Source organism: Strix aluco, chromosome W (assembly GCF_031877795.1).
Source record: "Strix aluco isolate bStrAlu1 chromosome W, bStrAlu1.hap1, whole genome shotgun sequence".
NCBI classification, from domain to species: domain Eukaryota; kingdom Metazoa; phylum Chordata; class Aves; order Strigiformes; family Strigidae; genus Strix; species Strix aluco.
In genome coordinates, this window is record NC_133970.1 from 303,440 (window position 1) to 318,805 (window position 15,366).

The 15,366-nt window shown below is 42.9% G+C and overlaps 1 protein-coding gene across 6 annotated transcripts in view; it reads left to right on the plus strand.

Annotated features, from left to right (window-relative positions):
• The window catches only part of LOC141917863 (alpha-protein kinase 2-like), an 89,368-nt gene that overhangs the window by 3,505 nt on the left and 70,497 nt on the right, over positions 1–15,366 (plus strand). For all 6 annotated transcript variants that reach the window (XR_012621483.1, XM_074811476.1, XM_074811477.1 and 3 more), the window contains exon 2: positions 6,050–7,769. Coding sequence is in view for 5 of the 6 variants with exons in the window: in XM_074811476.1 (XP_074667577.1) it covers positions 6,276–7,769 (1,494 nt within the window). In the remaining variant the exon portion in view is untranslated. The remainder of the gene's footprint in view (positions 1–6,049; positions 7,770–15,366) is intronic.

The following is a 15,366-nucleotide window of genomic DNA, read 5'->3' on the forward strand; positions in this document are numbered from 1 at the left end:
AGGTGAGCAGACTGCATTATGCATGCAGCCGCATCCTCCTCATATACGTATACACACGTACAAAGGAGAAGGATTGTGCTTTTTCTATGTAGATTTGTGCGTAGAAGTTCCATGAAAGTTAATCCTTGACCAGTTAAGCAAGAGGGATCTGTTTTGTGTGATTTTGCGTGGCCCCCAAAGTGTGGACAGTGGCAGATAAGTTACTGAAGACATGGTCTGTGTGACTGAAGGCTATTACAAACGCACTGTTTATGTAGCTACCCATTTTTCTTGTTTTTTCAGGTATCCCGGACCCAGTGTCAACTTGGTCTAAAGAGACCAAAATATCAGTTGATGGAAGGGTATTTCTTAATATGAAACACAGGGGGATTATCAGTTCCATTCCTCCTGTGTGTGTAGTTAAGATAACCCTTTGTGTGGGCTGATGCAGGTTCTTCTTTCCCACTCCTCTGCACCACTGTGGGTGTAAAGTGGGTCATTTGCAGAAGGTGTACAGCCATACAGGGGTGTTTATGCACTGGTGTGGAGCTTTTAACAACATACCTAGACAATGCTTTGGTTGTCAAAGCTGTTTCCATACAGTAATTGTGCTGCAGTACTGTACCAGGTTTAGGCACAGATGCGGTGCCCATTGTGCCAGGCAGCATGTGAATACACAGGATGGTCCCTGATGCAAAGGCTTGTGTGGTGCTGATAAGGAGAGAGACAATACCTGGGCGTAGACTGGCAGGTCCTGTGAGAGGCGGGAGGAGCAAGTGCCCCCGAAAGATAGGAGGAGTAAATCCTGTGAGTAAGGGCGTGGGCTGAGCAGGACTGTACAGAGAACCGAGATTACGTGACGAACAGATAGTAAATAGAGAAAAAAGCTTCAGAGAGGTAGGAAACGGAATTTTTTCCGCTGACTCTACAGGACATGAACCTCACAGAAAGACACAAATTCCCTCCTGGACTTGTAAAATACATAAACTTTCTGTAGAAATAACTTCTTTTGTAAGCAATTTTACATTCACAGAAGACTTCCATTTTGGCTATAGCTAAATAAAGTAGAGGAAAAATGTGAGGCAAGAGAGCAAAAGGCCGCTTTGTAAGCTTAATTAAATTTGTTAAAAATTTTTTTTACTGACACTAGGATTAAGTCTACAGTTCCTTCTGAAATCATTAGAAGTGGCTTTGGGTCCAAAACGACCTGCAAAATGGCTATTACTAAAAATTAAACATCATTTAAACATTGTTCCTTCCATGTTAAAGTATAATTTTTAAAAAATGTTTTGGTCTCAGTTGGAATAAATGATCAAATATTGAACATTTTTGATATTAAAAACCAAGGTTCAGATTGGGAAAGATGTTGGCATTTTAATGAAAATAAGTTTGAACAATCAAAATTTTTATTTAGAATTGGAATTTCAGACAAGTTTTTCACTATGAATAAGTTTCTCAAAACCACTATGGAATGACAAACTATGAATTTTAACTAAAAAAGCTTTTCTTTTCCTGAAAATTTACTTGAATTTGTTTTATTATATATTTTGCTTAGAGAAATGTTGAGTGATTATTTTAGCTATTTTGATGCTTTTTCCAGCCATTATTTTACATAATATTATTTGAAACTGATCATTTTTCATGAATAGTTTGATTATTTCCTGCCATAAAAGGATTTTGGTGAGGCATCTAAAAATGTCTTTCCTGCTATTGCTGCCTTGTTAATCTGACTGCTCCAGGTTTTCATCAATTCTATATTTCTCCTAAATAGTATCCACCACAGTTCTCAGGTTGCCGTTTCCATGCTGCTGCCAGCTTTGTTTCCCTTATCCTTAGTTTGTAGGGCACTGAGCTTCAGCAACATCCGACCCTGGGGTGTGCGTGCGGTTTTCTTCATGGGAGTAGAGACAGACCTGGGAGGCGGGTGGAGGAAGGAGAAAGGGGAAGCCAGCGTGTCCAGGGATAGCGAAGGGGGAATTCAAATTGTACCTGCTCAGCAGTGGTGGTTTGTGACCGAGGAGTGATCTGGCATGGAGGGCAAGAAGGCCCAACTGCTGAAGGGGTGAAGCTGGCTGGAAGCAGGAATGGCAGAGCCCAGACTGCTCCCTGGAAGGGGTTGGAGTTTCCCTGGGTGGTGAGATAACCAACAGCCGCAGGGTTGTCCTGTAGCCCTCCCGTGGTGCGTGCTGGGAGCCCCCTCTGGGCAGCAGAGCGGGACTGGAGCTGGACCCGGACCCACGGCTGGGTGAAGGTGCCCAGACAGCCGCTGGAGAGATCGCTGCGGGTGCAGGGTACATCAGCAATGGGCTTGTCATGATCTCTGCAGGCTCCTTGCAGAGCCGCTTATGGCGGTAGGACTCTGCCTAATGCATTGTTCATTCATTTTAATTTTTTTTTATTTAAGCACAAACATGTTTTATTCGCCTTAAGGGTTACCATAAAAATTCCCCAACAATTTCTACGGTTCTGATCAGTAAGAGATGGAAAATACATTTACAGATCCTTAGAGAACCAAACTAGGCATCTTTCTTACATTTCCTGCTAAAACCTGCTGGTGTTCATTTCTCCTCCATGGCTCTGCTCCACTGTCCTCCTGTCATTAGCTAGAACCTGATTCAGCCAGGAGCATTGTTGGTTTCCAGAGCAAGACTTGAGACAAGCAGCGAGAACACCCTTATACGTTTAAATGTTCTCTTGTCATCTTTTCACCAAATGTTCAAAACCCAGTTTATTAGGAATTGAACTTATTTTCAGGTTACTAGTCAACAGCTGATGGTAAATTGTCATGATCCCATTCATCTTTCTTCAGTGAACTTCATCATGCATCTTCTGTCACAAGTTTTCTCAAGGGGCTGAGAGGGTGTTATACTAACAGTTCTCTTCTGAATTTCTATCTAAATTCAATAAGTTAAATTATGGTTTTATCTAATATCTTCTATTTTCTCCCCAGATTTTAAAATAATAATGTCGCTTTATCTTGGGTGAAAACCAGCATTTATTGCAGTTTTCCTCATGGGACATTATTTTGCTTTAATTTCTATTGTTGGATCTGACAGAATGCACGGCAATCTAATCTAATTTTCATATTGAGAAATCTGACAGTTCTTTTCCCCTCGATGTCAAAATGCAGCTGAACGAAGATAATGATAACTGTATAGTACAATTGCTTTAGTAAAGAGTATTCATGAGTTCAATCTGCATTAAAAAAATGTTGCCAAGGCTCTTTTGAGCTGGGAAAATTACCATGCTTTTAAAATAACTTATACCCTCCAAAAAAAGAGGAAAGAGGCATCTGGTCTTCTGAAAAGCAAAGATTAAAGTAGATTTGAAAGAATGCAACAGGGAACATTAGGCAAATACATATTTAAGAGGAGATGGGTGAATGCTGGGGGGTAATTCCATGGCACTGTAATAAAATGGATGAGGAAAAGATTAATCTCTACTGCCTTTTTTTTTTCTGTTAAATATTTATGTTTCTTAGAGTTGAAATGGAAAGCAAAACGTGATCAGCAATCTGAAAGGCTGAAGATAATGGGATACGGTGTCGTCTTTCTCCAGGCTCTTGCTGCACACAGGGTCTAGATTGTAGTTCAAAGTCCTGCACGAAGCAAGTGTGGAGTATTGGCCCAGGGCCGGTTGACAGGTGTCTGCATTATTTAAAACCACTATAATAGGCAGTAATTGTCCTCCTCTTGTCCTCTTCAGCAGGGAAGCCCATATTGTGATGGGTTTGAACTAGACTGCTTCTCGTGCTCAGAGGTGGTAGTCTGAGGAAGCCTGCACAGCAGCCTCCTGCCCTGTACCTCCAGTGTGGATGATCACAGAATGGTTTGGGTGGGAAGGGACCTTTAAAGGTCCTCTAGTCCAACCCCTGCCATGAGCAGGGACACTTTCAACTAGACCAGGTTGCTCAGAGCCCCGTCCAACCTGACCTTGAATGTTTCCAGGGAGGGGGCATCTACCACCTCTCTGGGCAACCTGTGCCAGTGTTTCACCACCTACATCGTAAAAAAAAATGCCTTTCTTATATCAGTCTAAATCTACCCTCTTTTAGTTTAAAACCATTACCCCTTGTCCTATTGCAACAGGCCCTACTAAAAAGTAACCTGAAAGCTTCTGTCCGTCAGCAACACTGTATGCAGCAGCGCGTGCTTCCCCCTCTTCGCTTCATGCTGCAGAGCATCTCTAGCCAAGCCACTGCGACCAGGCTGCTTTGCACTACTTGTTTTGTCATCTTCTGTGTCCCCTCTCCTGTCCTCTGCCCTCTCCTCTCCTGGCCCAGTGCTGACCCATGTTGCCCAGGTTGCCTGTTAGGTGGTGCCAGAGCCAGCAGCCTCACAGCAAGGTTGCTGCAGCTCCATGCCCGCACGTCCAACCAGTGTGGCTGAGCACATGTGCTCACTAGGCACATACATGCACGTATACAGCACACGTATATGTTGTATGCTGGGAGCAGGTGCTGGTCTGGCTGCCCCATCTGCTGTTGTTCGTCTGCGTTCCTTTGTGTGCGTGGAGTCCAACTGCTTGTTGTGACACTTAACGTTGTCCCTGCTAGCGTTCTTCCTGTTAACCACCTTCTCTTCCTGCTTTTTTGTCTCCCAGGTAGCGCTCTGGAAAAGGTGCCAGTGGCAGGGTTTGCCCGAAGGAAATGAAAATACACCTAGCTGCTTTGTGCTCCTTATGTGGGAGGCAGATTCCAAGCAAGCCACGGAAGCCCCTTGCTATTTAGCCATTAAGCTCTAATCTAGCTCCCACATATTCTCTTACTGATTTTGATCAGTGCCTGCGGTGGACTGTGACAGGAAGCTGGGTGCTGACAGGTCCAGTGGCTGCTCTGCTGGTGGCCCTGCAGAGAGCAGATGGAGTGCTGTAAAGTGCTTGAAAGGGCGTCAGGAAAGGCTGCTGTGCCGGGGTGCTAGGGCTGGTGGCCTTGCAGCCAGGAGAGAGAGACATTAGCTAAAAAGGTCACGATGGGAGAAGCAGAGAGAAGGAGACGAATGAATAGAGGTGTCTTTAAATTGCCTCATCGGGGTAGCAGGATGGCAAGAGAGTTCTTCCTGCTGTTCTTCATGTCATAGCAGTTCTGTGAATAAGAATAGGTCACTGTTTTTCAGAGCTTTTAGTCTGGCATCCTCCATGAGATCAAATTTACCTGATGCCCGGTTCTGTTACACTGCTTTCGCTGATGATGGGTCCCTGGGTCGCGGGCGAGTCCTGCCGTGATCACTGTGGGTACCCTGTGGTGAAGAATGACCTAGAGTGCCTCTAGTAGTATACAAAAACATCTCGGGTATCTAAAATCCTAAGATTTGGGAATGCTTAGGAAAATTTTTTTACAAGGAGAGAGAGATGATTCCATATTTCTTTGGATTCAGCTAATGGAAGGCTTTTTGTTGTATTTCACTTTGTTTTTATGTAAATTCTGCGTTACCACAGCATGTTGCTGCTTTACAGTTGTTTCAAAGTAAGACTCAACATGAACAGGAGGTTGAAGCTAACCAGCCTTGGTTCATTGTTCTCTCACCACAGAAATTACAAACATAAAGCCAAAGTACAATAGAATTGCTTTAAACAGAATAAGCACTATAAAATCTAGCTAGACATCGTTCCAGGTATTTCCACAAACAGATTTGGGAATTTATGTCCCTATGATACTAGTTCAAGGAATAGGCTGCTCTTGTGCCATGTGACTACTAAAACAGCAGATACGTGGTACCTGGGGAAGTCATGCACATGTGAAAATTTACATTGTCTGCAGATTACTGTTTGCATTTGGAAATATCTACATGATGTGTGCTAAAGCCTCTGTTGTGCAGCTACATGTACGTGCAGGCATGCTTAAGAATTTGGTTTTGTAGCACAGATCACTGGACAGTTATGGTGGGCTGCAGTTAAGTGTCATTGCACAGATAACTGGGTTATAGTTGCTGCTTTAATGTTTGATCTAGATTTTTAAATAATGAATTTTTTTTAAAAAAAATGCTTGCAACTATGTGTCAATTGACCACCTTTTAGAAAATATATATACCCATTTTAGCAGTAATTTAAAACAGGTTTCTTTTATTTGCAGGTGCGCAGAGCAAGATCTGCACTTTATTGAGCAGTACCTGGAAACAGTTTGACAGCTAGAATGACCTGCTGTTCAACTTTTGTTGAACTGGAATCATATGCGAAACTCAAAATTTCCCCAGAATTCCTTCTTGACCTAAATGACAACATGGGAGACTTCAGGGTAAAATGAGCAGAACAAGGAACATTTTGCACAACACAGGAGTTAGCCCTGTAAGTGTGGCCCCATGTTGATTTCACCAGATTCTGACTCTTCAGAAATCAGTGGTTTACTGCTTGAGAAGCTCAGAAAAGCAGAAGTATTGTCCCCATTTGAGAAACCCCACAGACACTTGCCTAACACGGAAGACAACATGGATGTAACAAATGTATTTAAAACCCAGGAGATTTCCTGCCTCAGGGATTTGTCAGAGCATGGTGATCGCCTAATTAATTTTAACAGTATGGTGAGCGTCGCTGCTGGAAAAGCAGAGGAGTGCTGCAGCAGACAGATGCATTCCCGCCCTACAAATGCACTCACTCATCACACCGACAACTGTTGCCTTAACACGGAAGACTCTGTATCTGGCCAGTCTCTGGCTGACGTCCAGGCATGTAAAAAGACTGGGCTTGGTAGACCTCTTACCATGGACACCCTGTTCAGTGAGCAGGCAGATACTCCCATAGTAAATCACAGTTATTTTGTGAAAGATGATTCTGAAAATTCTGCCGCTATTCCTGAGATTTATGCAGACAAAATTCCAAGTGTAAGTGATGACTTTTCTGATGATGACCTAGAGTATTTTCAGTGTTCAGATGTGCTGACAGTGCATGAAAATGAAATCTGGCAAAAGAAATTACAGTTTTTATTAGAAAGTGATGATGAAGATGATTTAAAACTGAGTAAGGATTGTGATGGGTGTGCTTACTTCCTCACTGAAATGCCTTGTCTGTTCCAAGTGTCAGATAACACTATGCCTATGGATACCACCATTGGCTTCTGTGGTCATCACTCAAAATTCAAAGGAGTAAATGTAAGGAGAGACCCCTCTACGTACAGCCAGTCAACTCTGCAGACGGAGATGACTCTCACTGTTGGACACCACCGGGGTAAAAGTACCAGTCTGAGAGACAAAGAAAAGTATAAAGTGCTTGTTGCATCTGCAGCCATTGAAAATGACCATCCCAGAACTGAGGAAGAAAATAATGGAAGTGGCCACTCAGCTGCAGGTTTCTCAACTGACACATCAAAGAACAAGAATAATCTGCATGCCAAGGCGGACCCCTCTACTCGTGGCATAGGTGCTCCTTTGACAAATCAGGCTTCAGAAACAATGACAGAAAACAGCACGGACAAGGACTCGCTGGGTGAAAGCTCATTGCTGCTAGAGGAGGAGGGAAGAAATTTGCCGGAGGAAAATGCAAGGCATGCTGTCTGTACCTTAACAGAAAGTCTAAGAAGAAACCTTTTAAAGTTCTTAAACCCTAAAGAGCTTTGCAGATATGTAAGTAATATAGGACAATCTTTTCAGACTGCAGCAGAGGTTAAGGAATCCAGTGCTCCTTTTCCCAGTCAGGAAGGTGTCATTTCAGCACAAATCCCCGAGGAGCCAGGAAGCCTGCAAATGCAGGCTGGTTTGTGTCATACAGAAGAGGCAGAGAAAGACTGTCACTGGGAAAAGAAAAGGGCTTGGGGCCTGCCTGAGCAATATCAGATGCCAAATGAAAATGTCTCGCCCAGGGTAAGTAAAGTGTTTATCATTTAATAGAAAGAACTGCTCTACTGATTTTATTCCTGTTTGTCAAAAAATAATGTAAAATTGAAATTACTCTGACATACTATTCATGTACTTCTGAATGACAGCTACGGCTGGGAAGGAAATCTGGTTTTGAAAAAGGCCCAGATAAACCAGAAGCTGTTCTAATTATAGAGTGAGACTGATAATACTAAGAGGCACTAATGGGACTCTGGACAGCTGGATAGGGAAATCTGATATGTAGGCTATTGCACAGGTCTTATCAAAGTAATGTTTCTTTCAACCCAGAAAGTTTCTCAAATACCTACTGTGAGAAGAGAATGTTTTGATTTACTTTCTTTTCAGTTTATACTCAACAAAATTGTCATCCACTTATGGTGCTGGAAATCTAAAACAAATCAACAGGGATTTGCTCTGAATTTATAACAAGGAGGGAAACTTAATCCAGAGAGTTCATGTTACAGAGGTGAATGGAGCTTTTATTTTTAAAAATAAAACAATAAAAGTGTCAGATATTCCAGTTGAAATATAAAAAAACAGTTAAAGATAAAAACCCCAAAGTGACACTCTCCGTGTACTCGCATGTTTTATGTTGTTGGTAGGGGAAGTCAGCATAGTTGTACAGATTGATATGATGCTCCACTGGTTTTCGTAACTGGGAGAATTGGATCGTATTTTTTGTTTTGCACAGTAAAGACTCAAGATGTATAAATACATATGTATGAGTATTAAATCATGAATAATCTTATCACCGACTTTACTGATTTGAAGGTGTGCAGCTAATTGCACAGAAAAAAAACCATTTATGACAAACACAAGCTTTTTCCAGTTCCGCATGCTTTTCTTCATCTATATTATTTAGGCAAAAATGTCTCCCAGTTCTGGGTAGTAGACTGTCTTTAATCTCACCACCAGGGTGTCTTAAGCAGTCAAAAATCACTGAATTCTTCTGCCTGAAAAACATCCATAGGTTTCTCTGTTTTTATAGTACATAAAATTCCAATTACATTGTAGCAGCACATAATGTTCTTATGATGGGGAATGCCACCCCATTGAAATTAATCTGCAATGGATTGCAAGACGTTGTTTCATTCTTTCCAAGTGCAGCACAATAGTTTAAATCCCAGAAGCCTCTTAGCAAAGAGCAGCTGTTCTGCTCCTGTAAGTGCCAGGGCCAAATTTCAGGTTGGCTAGTCAGACTCTACCTGTAGTCAGTGAGCATTTCTTCTGTTCGTGTGTCCATGACCAAAGCTTTACATTGGATGAAAGTTAAGTAGGAAAGAAGTATTGGTGTATACAAAAGAGCTAGAGATGAGCACAAACCAAACCCCTGGTTTTAAACACGCATGAATGAAGATGAAATTTAGATGTAGGTTCAAAATTATGTGGTCTTGAAAATGAGCCAAACAAAAGCATCCTATCTGGAAACTATAGCACAAGGAGAACGTGGGCAGCTTCTCACAGCTCTCCTACAGTAAAGCCAGAGTCTCCTCAGCAATCCGCTTGTGTAACCTAAGGAAGGCAAGAAAGAATCAACCTCCTGTGGCTGCACCCAGGTTTATGTGAAGTGCACTGTGGTATGAGCTGGAGCCCAGCGTTTGAGACAACTCTGCCTGGAGCAAGGCAGGGGGTTGGAAAAAAACCACAGCTGACCGCTTTGGAAGAGTGTTGCATTTTCCCTCTCCATGTGGTGAATCAGGCGTGCTGAGAGGTACGTAGCAGCCACAGAACTGCAGCACTAATTACCGAAGGATTTACACTTCCCCTTAGTGCCAAGTTGCCTCTAACTGGAACAACCTCTGCAGGCTGTCTTGTATGGCAGCTGCTGTGCTGGGTGACTTCTCCTGCTGTGGGATGGTCAAGGTGGGAGGCTCCTGGCTCCTCTCATGACCCCATGGTTTAGCCCCAGGTGAAATTCTTTATGTAATGCTTCAAAGCAGCTTAATTAGTAATAGGTGCTGAGAGCCAACTGTGCCAGCTGTATGATATTACAGCTGGGAGGCTTCCAGTTTGCAGCGTGTCATTCCAGTGCTGGTCTCTGTTCAGCGTGCAGCCAGCAGCCTCAGCACAGGGTGTGGCGTCGCTCCTGAGTTGCAGAGCCTGTGTCTCTGGCCTGCTGAATGCCAGCAGTACTGGTGAGTCCTGCTGGAACTGGCTGGTTCAGGGGGATTCCAGGGCATAAAGGAAATACTTTGTTTATGCTGATACCCCAGAAAGAGTGGCCTGTGGTGTTTGTGTATTTCTAAAGCATTTTTTTTCCTGCTGATTAGGTCTACTGTTCATCCTGCCATTATTTTCTTTTCACTCATATCAGAACAGCCTGTTCTCATAAAATTTGAGATACTTGGTTTGACCTTCCTGACAAAGTTACGTCACTTCTAGATAATTTAAAATTTTACTGTACTAAAAGGAGAGAAGGAGAACTGACAGAGAACTTCCAAGTAATCGGGTAATCTGGTTGTGCACAAGAAGTATTTTGTCTAGCACATAATACCTTGGCTTTGTTAGGTTCCAGGTTAGCCAACATGGCGAGGACTGCACAGGGCCACGAAGCTGTTCATCTGCTGGGCTACTGGCCCTGTTCAGCCTGTGAGGGTGGTGGCTCCCTGCTGTTGTGTGTGGTGTGCTAGAAGTTGCCACAGGTGACAGAGAGCTGTGATTTAGAGCATTCCCCTAGTCGTGTGCACTGCACTCCAGCGCTGTCACGAAGGAGAGGGTGTGTGCTGGGAGCAATGTGCAGAAAGAGGTGGGAAAGGGTGGAAAGGTGTGAGGGGAGGGAGGAGCTGGGTTACACAACAAAGGAAGAGCCAACGGAAACCTTTGAAAGGGTGTCAGAACAGTTATGTCAGGTTAACTCTGCCCATGAGGAGTTAGATTGAAACCCAGCAAATGGTTTCACATAGGCCAGTAAACAGCTGTTGGATGGGAGCTGGTTTCATGGCTGGCTCTGAATGCAAAGTGGGTGAGGACTTCTGTTCAAAACCAGTAATGGGTAAGAATTGTTGTGCATGCCCAACACATCCTTTTCAATCAGCTTATAGTTGTTTCATGTTTCATTCAGATGTTTTTGAAGTATACCTTTGCATCTTGTCTCATTTGAGTGAATAGTTGCTGGAAAAAAGGAAGACTTTCTGGCTATCTGAGCTCAAAACCTAGTCAGTTATGGGTTTTTTTGAGATCTGTATTCTTGCTCCCTCTTGGTGCAATTTGTCACCACTCACAGTTCTTTTGCTGAAATTTTGAAAAAAGGGTTTGCCTGAATCTGTTTCCTATGACGGAGGAAGCTGAGATCCAAACCTCCTCCAGCTTTGGACCTTAGCAGAAATTAGGACTCTAATTTCTCAAAGTTGTTCACTTCATTGGAAAGTTTTGCACTCTGTAAAATACTGAAGTAGTCCTTGTGTGCAGAATAACTCTCTGTCAAGCGGTTAGTATGCTTTGTTTAAGAGTATTATATTCATACTGTGTGCCACTGACCCACCGGGAGAGACTGAGAGGCTACACTTCATCTTTCTAACAGGCTAGAGTGGTTGGTGCATTCTCTTGAAAAGGTGGTCTTGCCTCATCAGACTTTTGCTCTGCGTCTGGCTGAGACGGGAGCTGCACATTCCCAGGGCATGGTGCGGGCCTGAGCAGTGTGCAAGGGGCAGGAGCTCTGCATCGGCGCAGGGAGAGGAGGCCTAGTCTGAGAGGCTCGGGCTCACGCAGGCTGTGGCACCAACCCTTCTCATTCAGTAGGATCCACGCTGGGGTTGGCAGGTAACATCCCGTTTTGTCACCTGTGTTGTAGTTAGCTCTAGTCTTTCCTGGGGGACCTGCAGAAAACCATCCCTTGGAAAATCCTTACGACTTCAGAGCACGGACCCATGACAGCTGTGCACGGTCAGCCTGTTGCTCTGTGTCGTCAAAGGCAGAGAACTCGCTTTCTGTCCTTTGAAATACTCTAGTGCTTAACTTCCTCTTCTTCTGCCTCTTCAGCAGGAGTAGCAGGATGTGCCTGTCAGTAAACATCTGCAGGATAAAATATAGCTCATGTCTTGTTTCACCTGTCTAAAGCAGTTGAAATAACTACAGGTACTGAGTTATTTTAGCTAATACAAGGCAGGTGTGCCATTTAAAGCAGAGTGTTATTTCAGGAAAGAGGTGTTTGAGTGGCATTGCACAAAACAGGGAAGGAGAAAGACCCACTAAAGTATTGCTGGAGAACAGTGTAAATTAAAAGCAGTTCCAACCATGGTGGATTTGAAAGAGCTCTGATCCAGAGGCAGTGATACGCTTACTGTCTGTATTCTAGGGATGGTTTGTTACACTCCCATTTGTACAGAGGGATAGAAAAGTAACATGGAGGCTTTATTTACAGGGGAGAATTACCTTGCTAAACTACTTCCTCTTAAAAAACAGTGAGAAACCATGAGATAGAATTAATCATCTCATTTCAGAGATTAACTTCTTTTAATAACAGAGGTGGTTCACCTACGGAGGGAGTTTATTTGCATGTGAATGTGACAATTTGTCACTCGGTTCAGAAACAAACTTTGTCACGTTGGGTGAAGATGGTCCATTTCTCAGGTATGGCAAAGGGAGCAGAGAACAGCAGCTCACTCAGATTATACTGCGAAGATTCTTGTGATGCTCCGAGGTGCCTTTAAAAAAATCACGTGGAAAAGGGTCATTTTAACTCCAGTTTATACCTTTTTATCACACAGCAGTAAGGTGATTTAGCTGCCTGTTCTTTGCTTTATCACAGCCTCATGTATTTGGCTTTCTTTAATGTTTTGTCATGTTCTGAAGATCCCAGCTTTACATTTATTTAGGAGATAGTTATGATGTGTCAGTTTTGTTGTCAAGAAATACTTGTAAGTAAAGACAGTGCCAATATCATTATTGACTCTAGCTAATAACATAGAGTTTCTGCAGAGAAGAAGTAGACTTTTTAAAATTTAGCCTTAATTCTAAATCAAAGCACTTGTACTGGTGTTTCTGTTTAACCTTCACTCTATCAAAATATTTTGTCTGGAATTTAATAATTTATTCTTTTAGTAAGTTTTTATATTACTTTTATATAACAAGTAACTGCTGTCTTTGACTTTGGGTCACTTTCAACCCAGGCACAAGTCTGGAACCAGAGTACCTGTAGGATTGTGTCCTGTTGATGCAGTTCTATACGTTGAAGCACAGCTGATCTATACATTTCTTAGAATGCCCCCCAAGTATTTGCTATTGCTTGTTAATTCAGTGTTATTTAAAGCCAGTCACTGAACAGCACACAGCCTGCCAAGCTTAAGAGCCAGTCAGATCCAGAAAGGATCTCTTACCTTCAGAGAAGCTGTCATTCCTACCAGAGGGGATCCACTGCAACTCAGAAAAAACAAGAGTGAATATGGGATACTGAGTGCAAATACCAAACCAAGAGGTAGGGTGCAAGGCAACTAGACAATGTAAATGGATCTCTCTTTATTGCTACAAGACAGTCAGTGGCTTTCAGAGCCAGAGCTTTGTTTTCAGAAAATCATATTTTTGATCTACTGCTGATTTAAACTTCTGCATAGCTTGCATAGTTACTCAGCACTCTACAAGCACAGTATGGCAGTAAAGCCATTAAAAGAAACCATAAAAAATGTAACAGGTTGGCCACTAAGTTGGATGATATAGTGGATTGAATAGGGGACCTCCAGATCTGAAGATGAACCAGCCCAGCTTGGGCTGAAGGGACAGATCAGTTTTACTGTAACATTTGAGGCCACAGATTGAGTGCTGTTCCTTGATTCCTGGTGACGTGGAGACTTAAAACATTCAAGAGGTGTTTCAAGAGGTGACTTGAAACATTCTGGGGGAAGCTCACTTCACCTGTAAAATGTTTTGCAGGCTTGTAGGTCACCAGTTTGGTCATCTGTGTCTCTAGATATGCAGAGACTGTCAGAGGAAAATGACCTGCTATCAGATTGCCATGAAGAAGTAGAATCCTTTTAAATTTCTTCTTTTTCTCCATGTTCTCCCCAATTTCCTTCTGTAACTCAGAGGTGACAGAAGTGGTTGCTTTACTCCCTGTGGTCCTTCTTTGCTTTTTATTTAATTGTTCCAGTCAGGCTTTGGAACACAATGGTTCTTGTTAGCAGAGCAAAAAAAACCAAGGAAGGGTCCTCCTTAGATTGCGATTTTACAATAGATTAAAAAGCAAACTCTGGTTTTGAAGTGGCTGCTTCCATTTTCCTTTTACATAGCTCTTATGTAGCTGACTTACCTGCTTATCCCTGCTTTATTCACAATAACCATGGCTTTATAACGAAAGCATATGGACTGTGTATTTCATGTATGAGCTTAAATACAGAACCATGATTTCATCCTTCTGTCGTCAAGCACCAGGCAGTTTGTTACACACGCACAAATTAAAATCGCTTGTTCTACTGCATTCACATAATTAAATTCTCTAGTTTGTTACAATTCTTTTGTCACCCTTGAAGTCAAGCAGACCGTCAGGTAATTGAAGCAGTTGTTAAAACGTGTGGCATTAAACCCTAGCAATCTTCTGTGAGAACAGGGATCAAAAAACAAATCGAGTTGAATAGTTCTAGGACTGTGTTAGCTGAAATAAATCTAATCTAAGAAAATACCAAAGTTAAAGCCAGCAAGGTTTCCTAAAACATATTTACAGTGTTTGGATATAAATACTTTCAAACAAAAATAACGTGGAGCTGATTATCACATACCCTGGGAGCACGTATCCCTGTTAAATATCAATTAAAAAAATTAATAAATGTGCCACTGTGAGGCTTCAAATTGCATTCTGCTTTCAGACCTACTTTTGTCAAACGAAAGGCAAGGCACTCCATTACAAGCCCTCTTTTATCATTGTATTTATTTTCCAGCCATCCAAATGTGTGTCTAGACAGTGCTGCATGTCTGTAAATGCTTGAGACAGACAGATGCCAACATGGACAGACACACAGATTAGATAGATAAAAGGGTTCTTGAAATAATCAGCCCACTTTCCAGTGGGCATGAGAGCTGTCTGTTTTCAGGTTCATACCAACAGCAGGTAGGGACTGATTGATCATGTGTCTAACACACTGAGCAAGAATTCCACAGGTTTTAGTAAAAGCTGTGATTGAGGCTGCTGTGGCTGTAAGGAATAGGAAACTGAACTCTGCTTTCCAGATGTTTGGGGGGAAAGTGGAAGTGGCAGGAGGAGCGCTAGGCTCAGAGCAAATGCTCAGAACTGACTGAGAACTGGAAGAACTGACTGTAGAGACACATCCGGGCTCACATCCCCCTGGGAGAGGGAGAAGGCGTGTGTCTGAACTCAGACCTGCAGAGCAGACTTGGGCAGGAGAGCGAGGCACTGGGAAGCAGAGGGGACTGCAGTGGTGGAGTTGTGGCTCCTAGGCTCAGGGTTTCTGGGTAAGTATGCACTGGCCAAGGGGTTTTGAAGACAGAGTAGTGGCAACTGCATGGTCCTTGGGGTGCGAACAGCAGTTAAAGTCACTGACAGAAAATTTCTATATCTCTTCCTTCCCCATTGTCCACAGCATGTAGTCAGCTCCACATCCTACTCAAGCTGAATGGAGAAACAGAAAGGATGAAA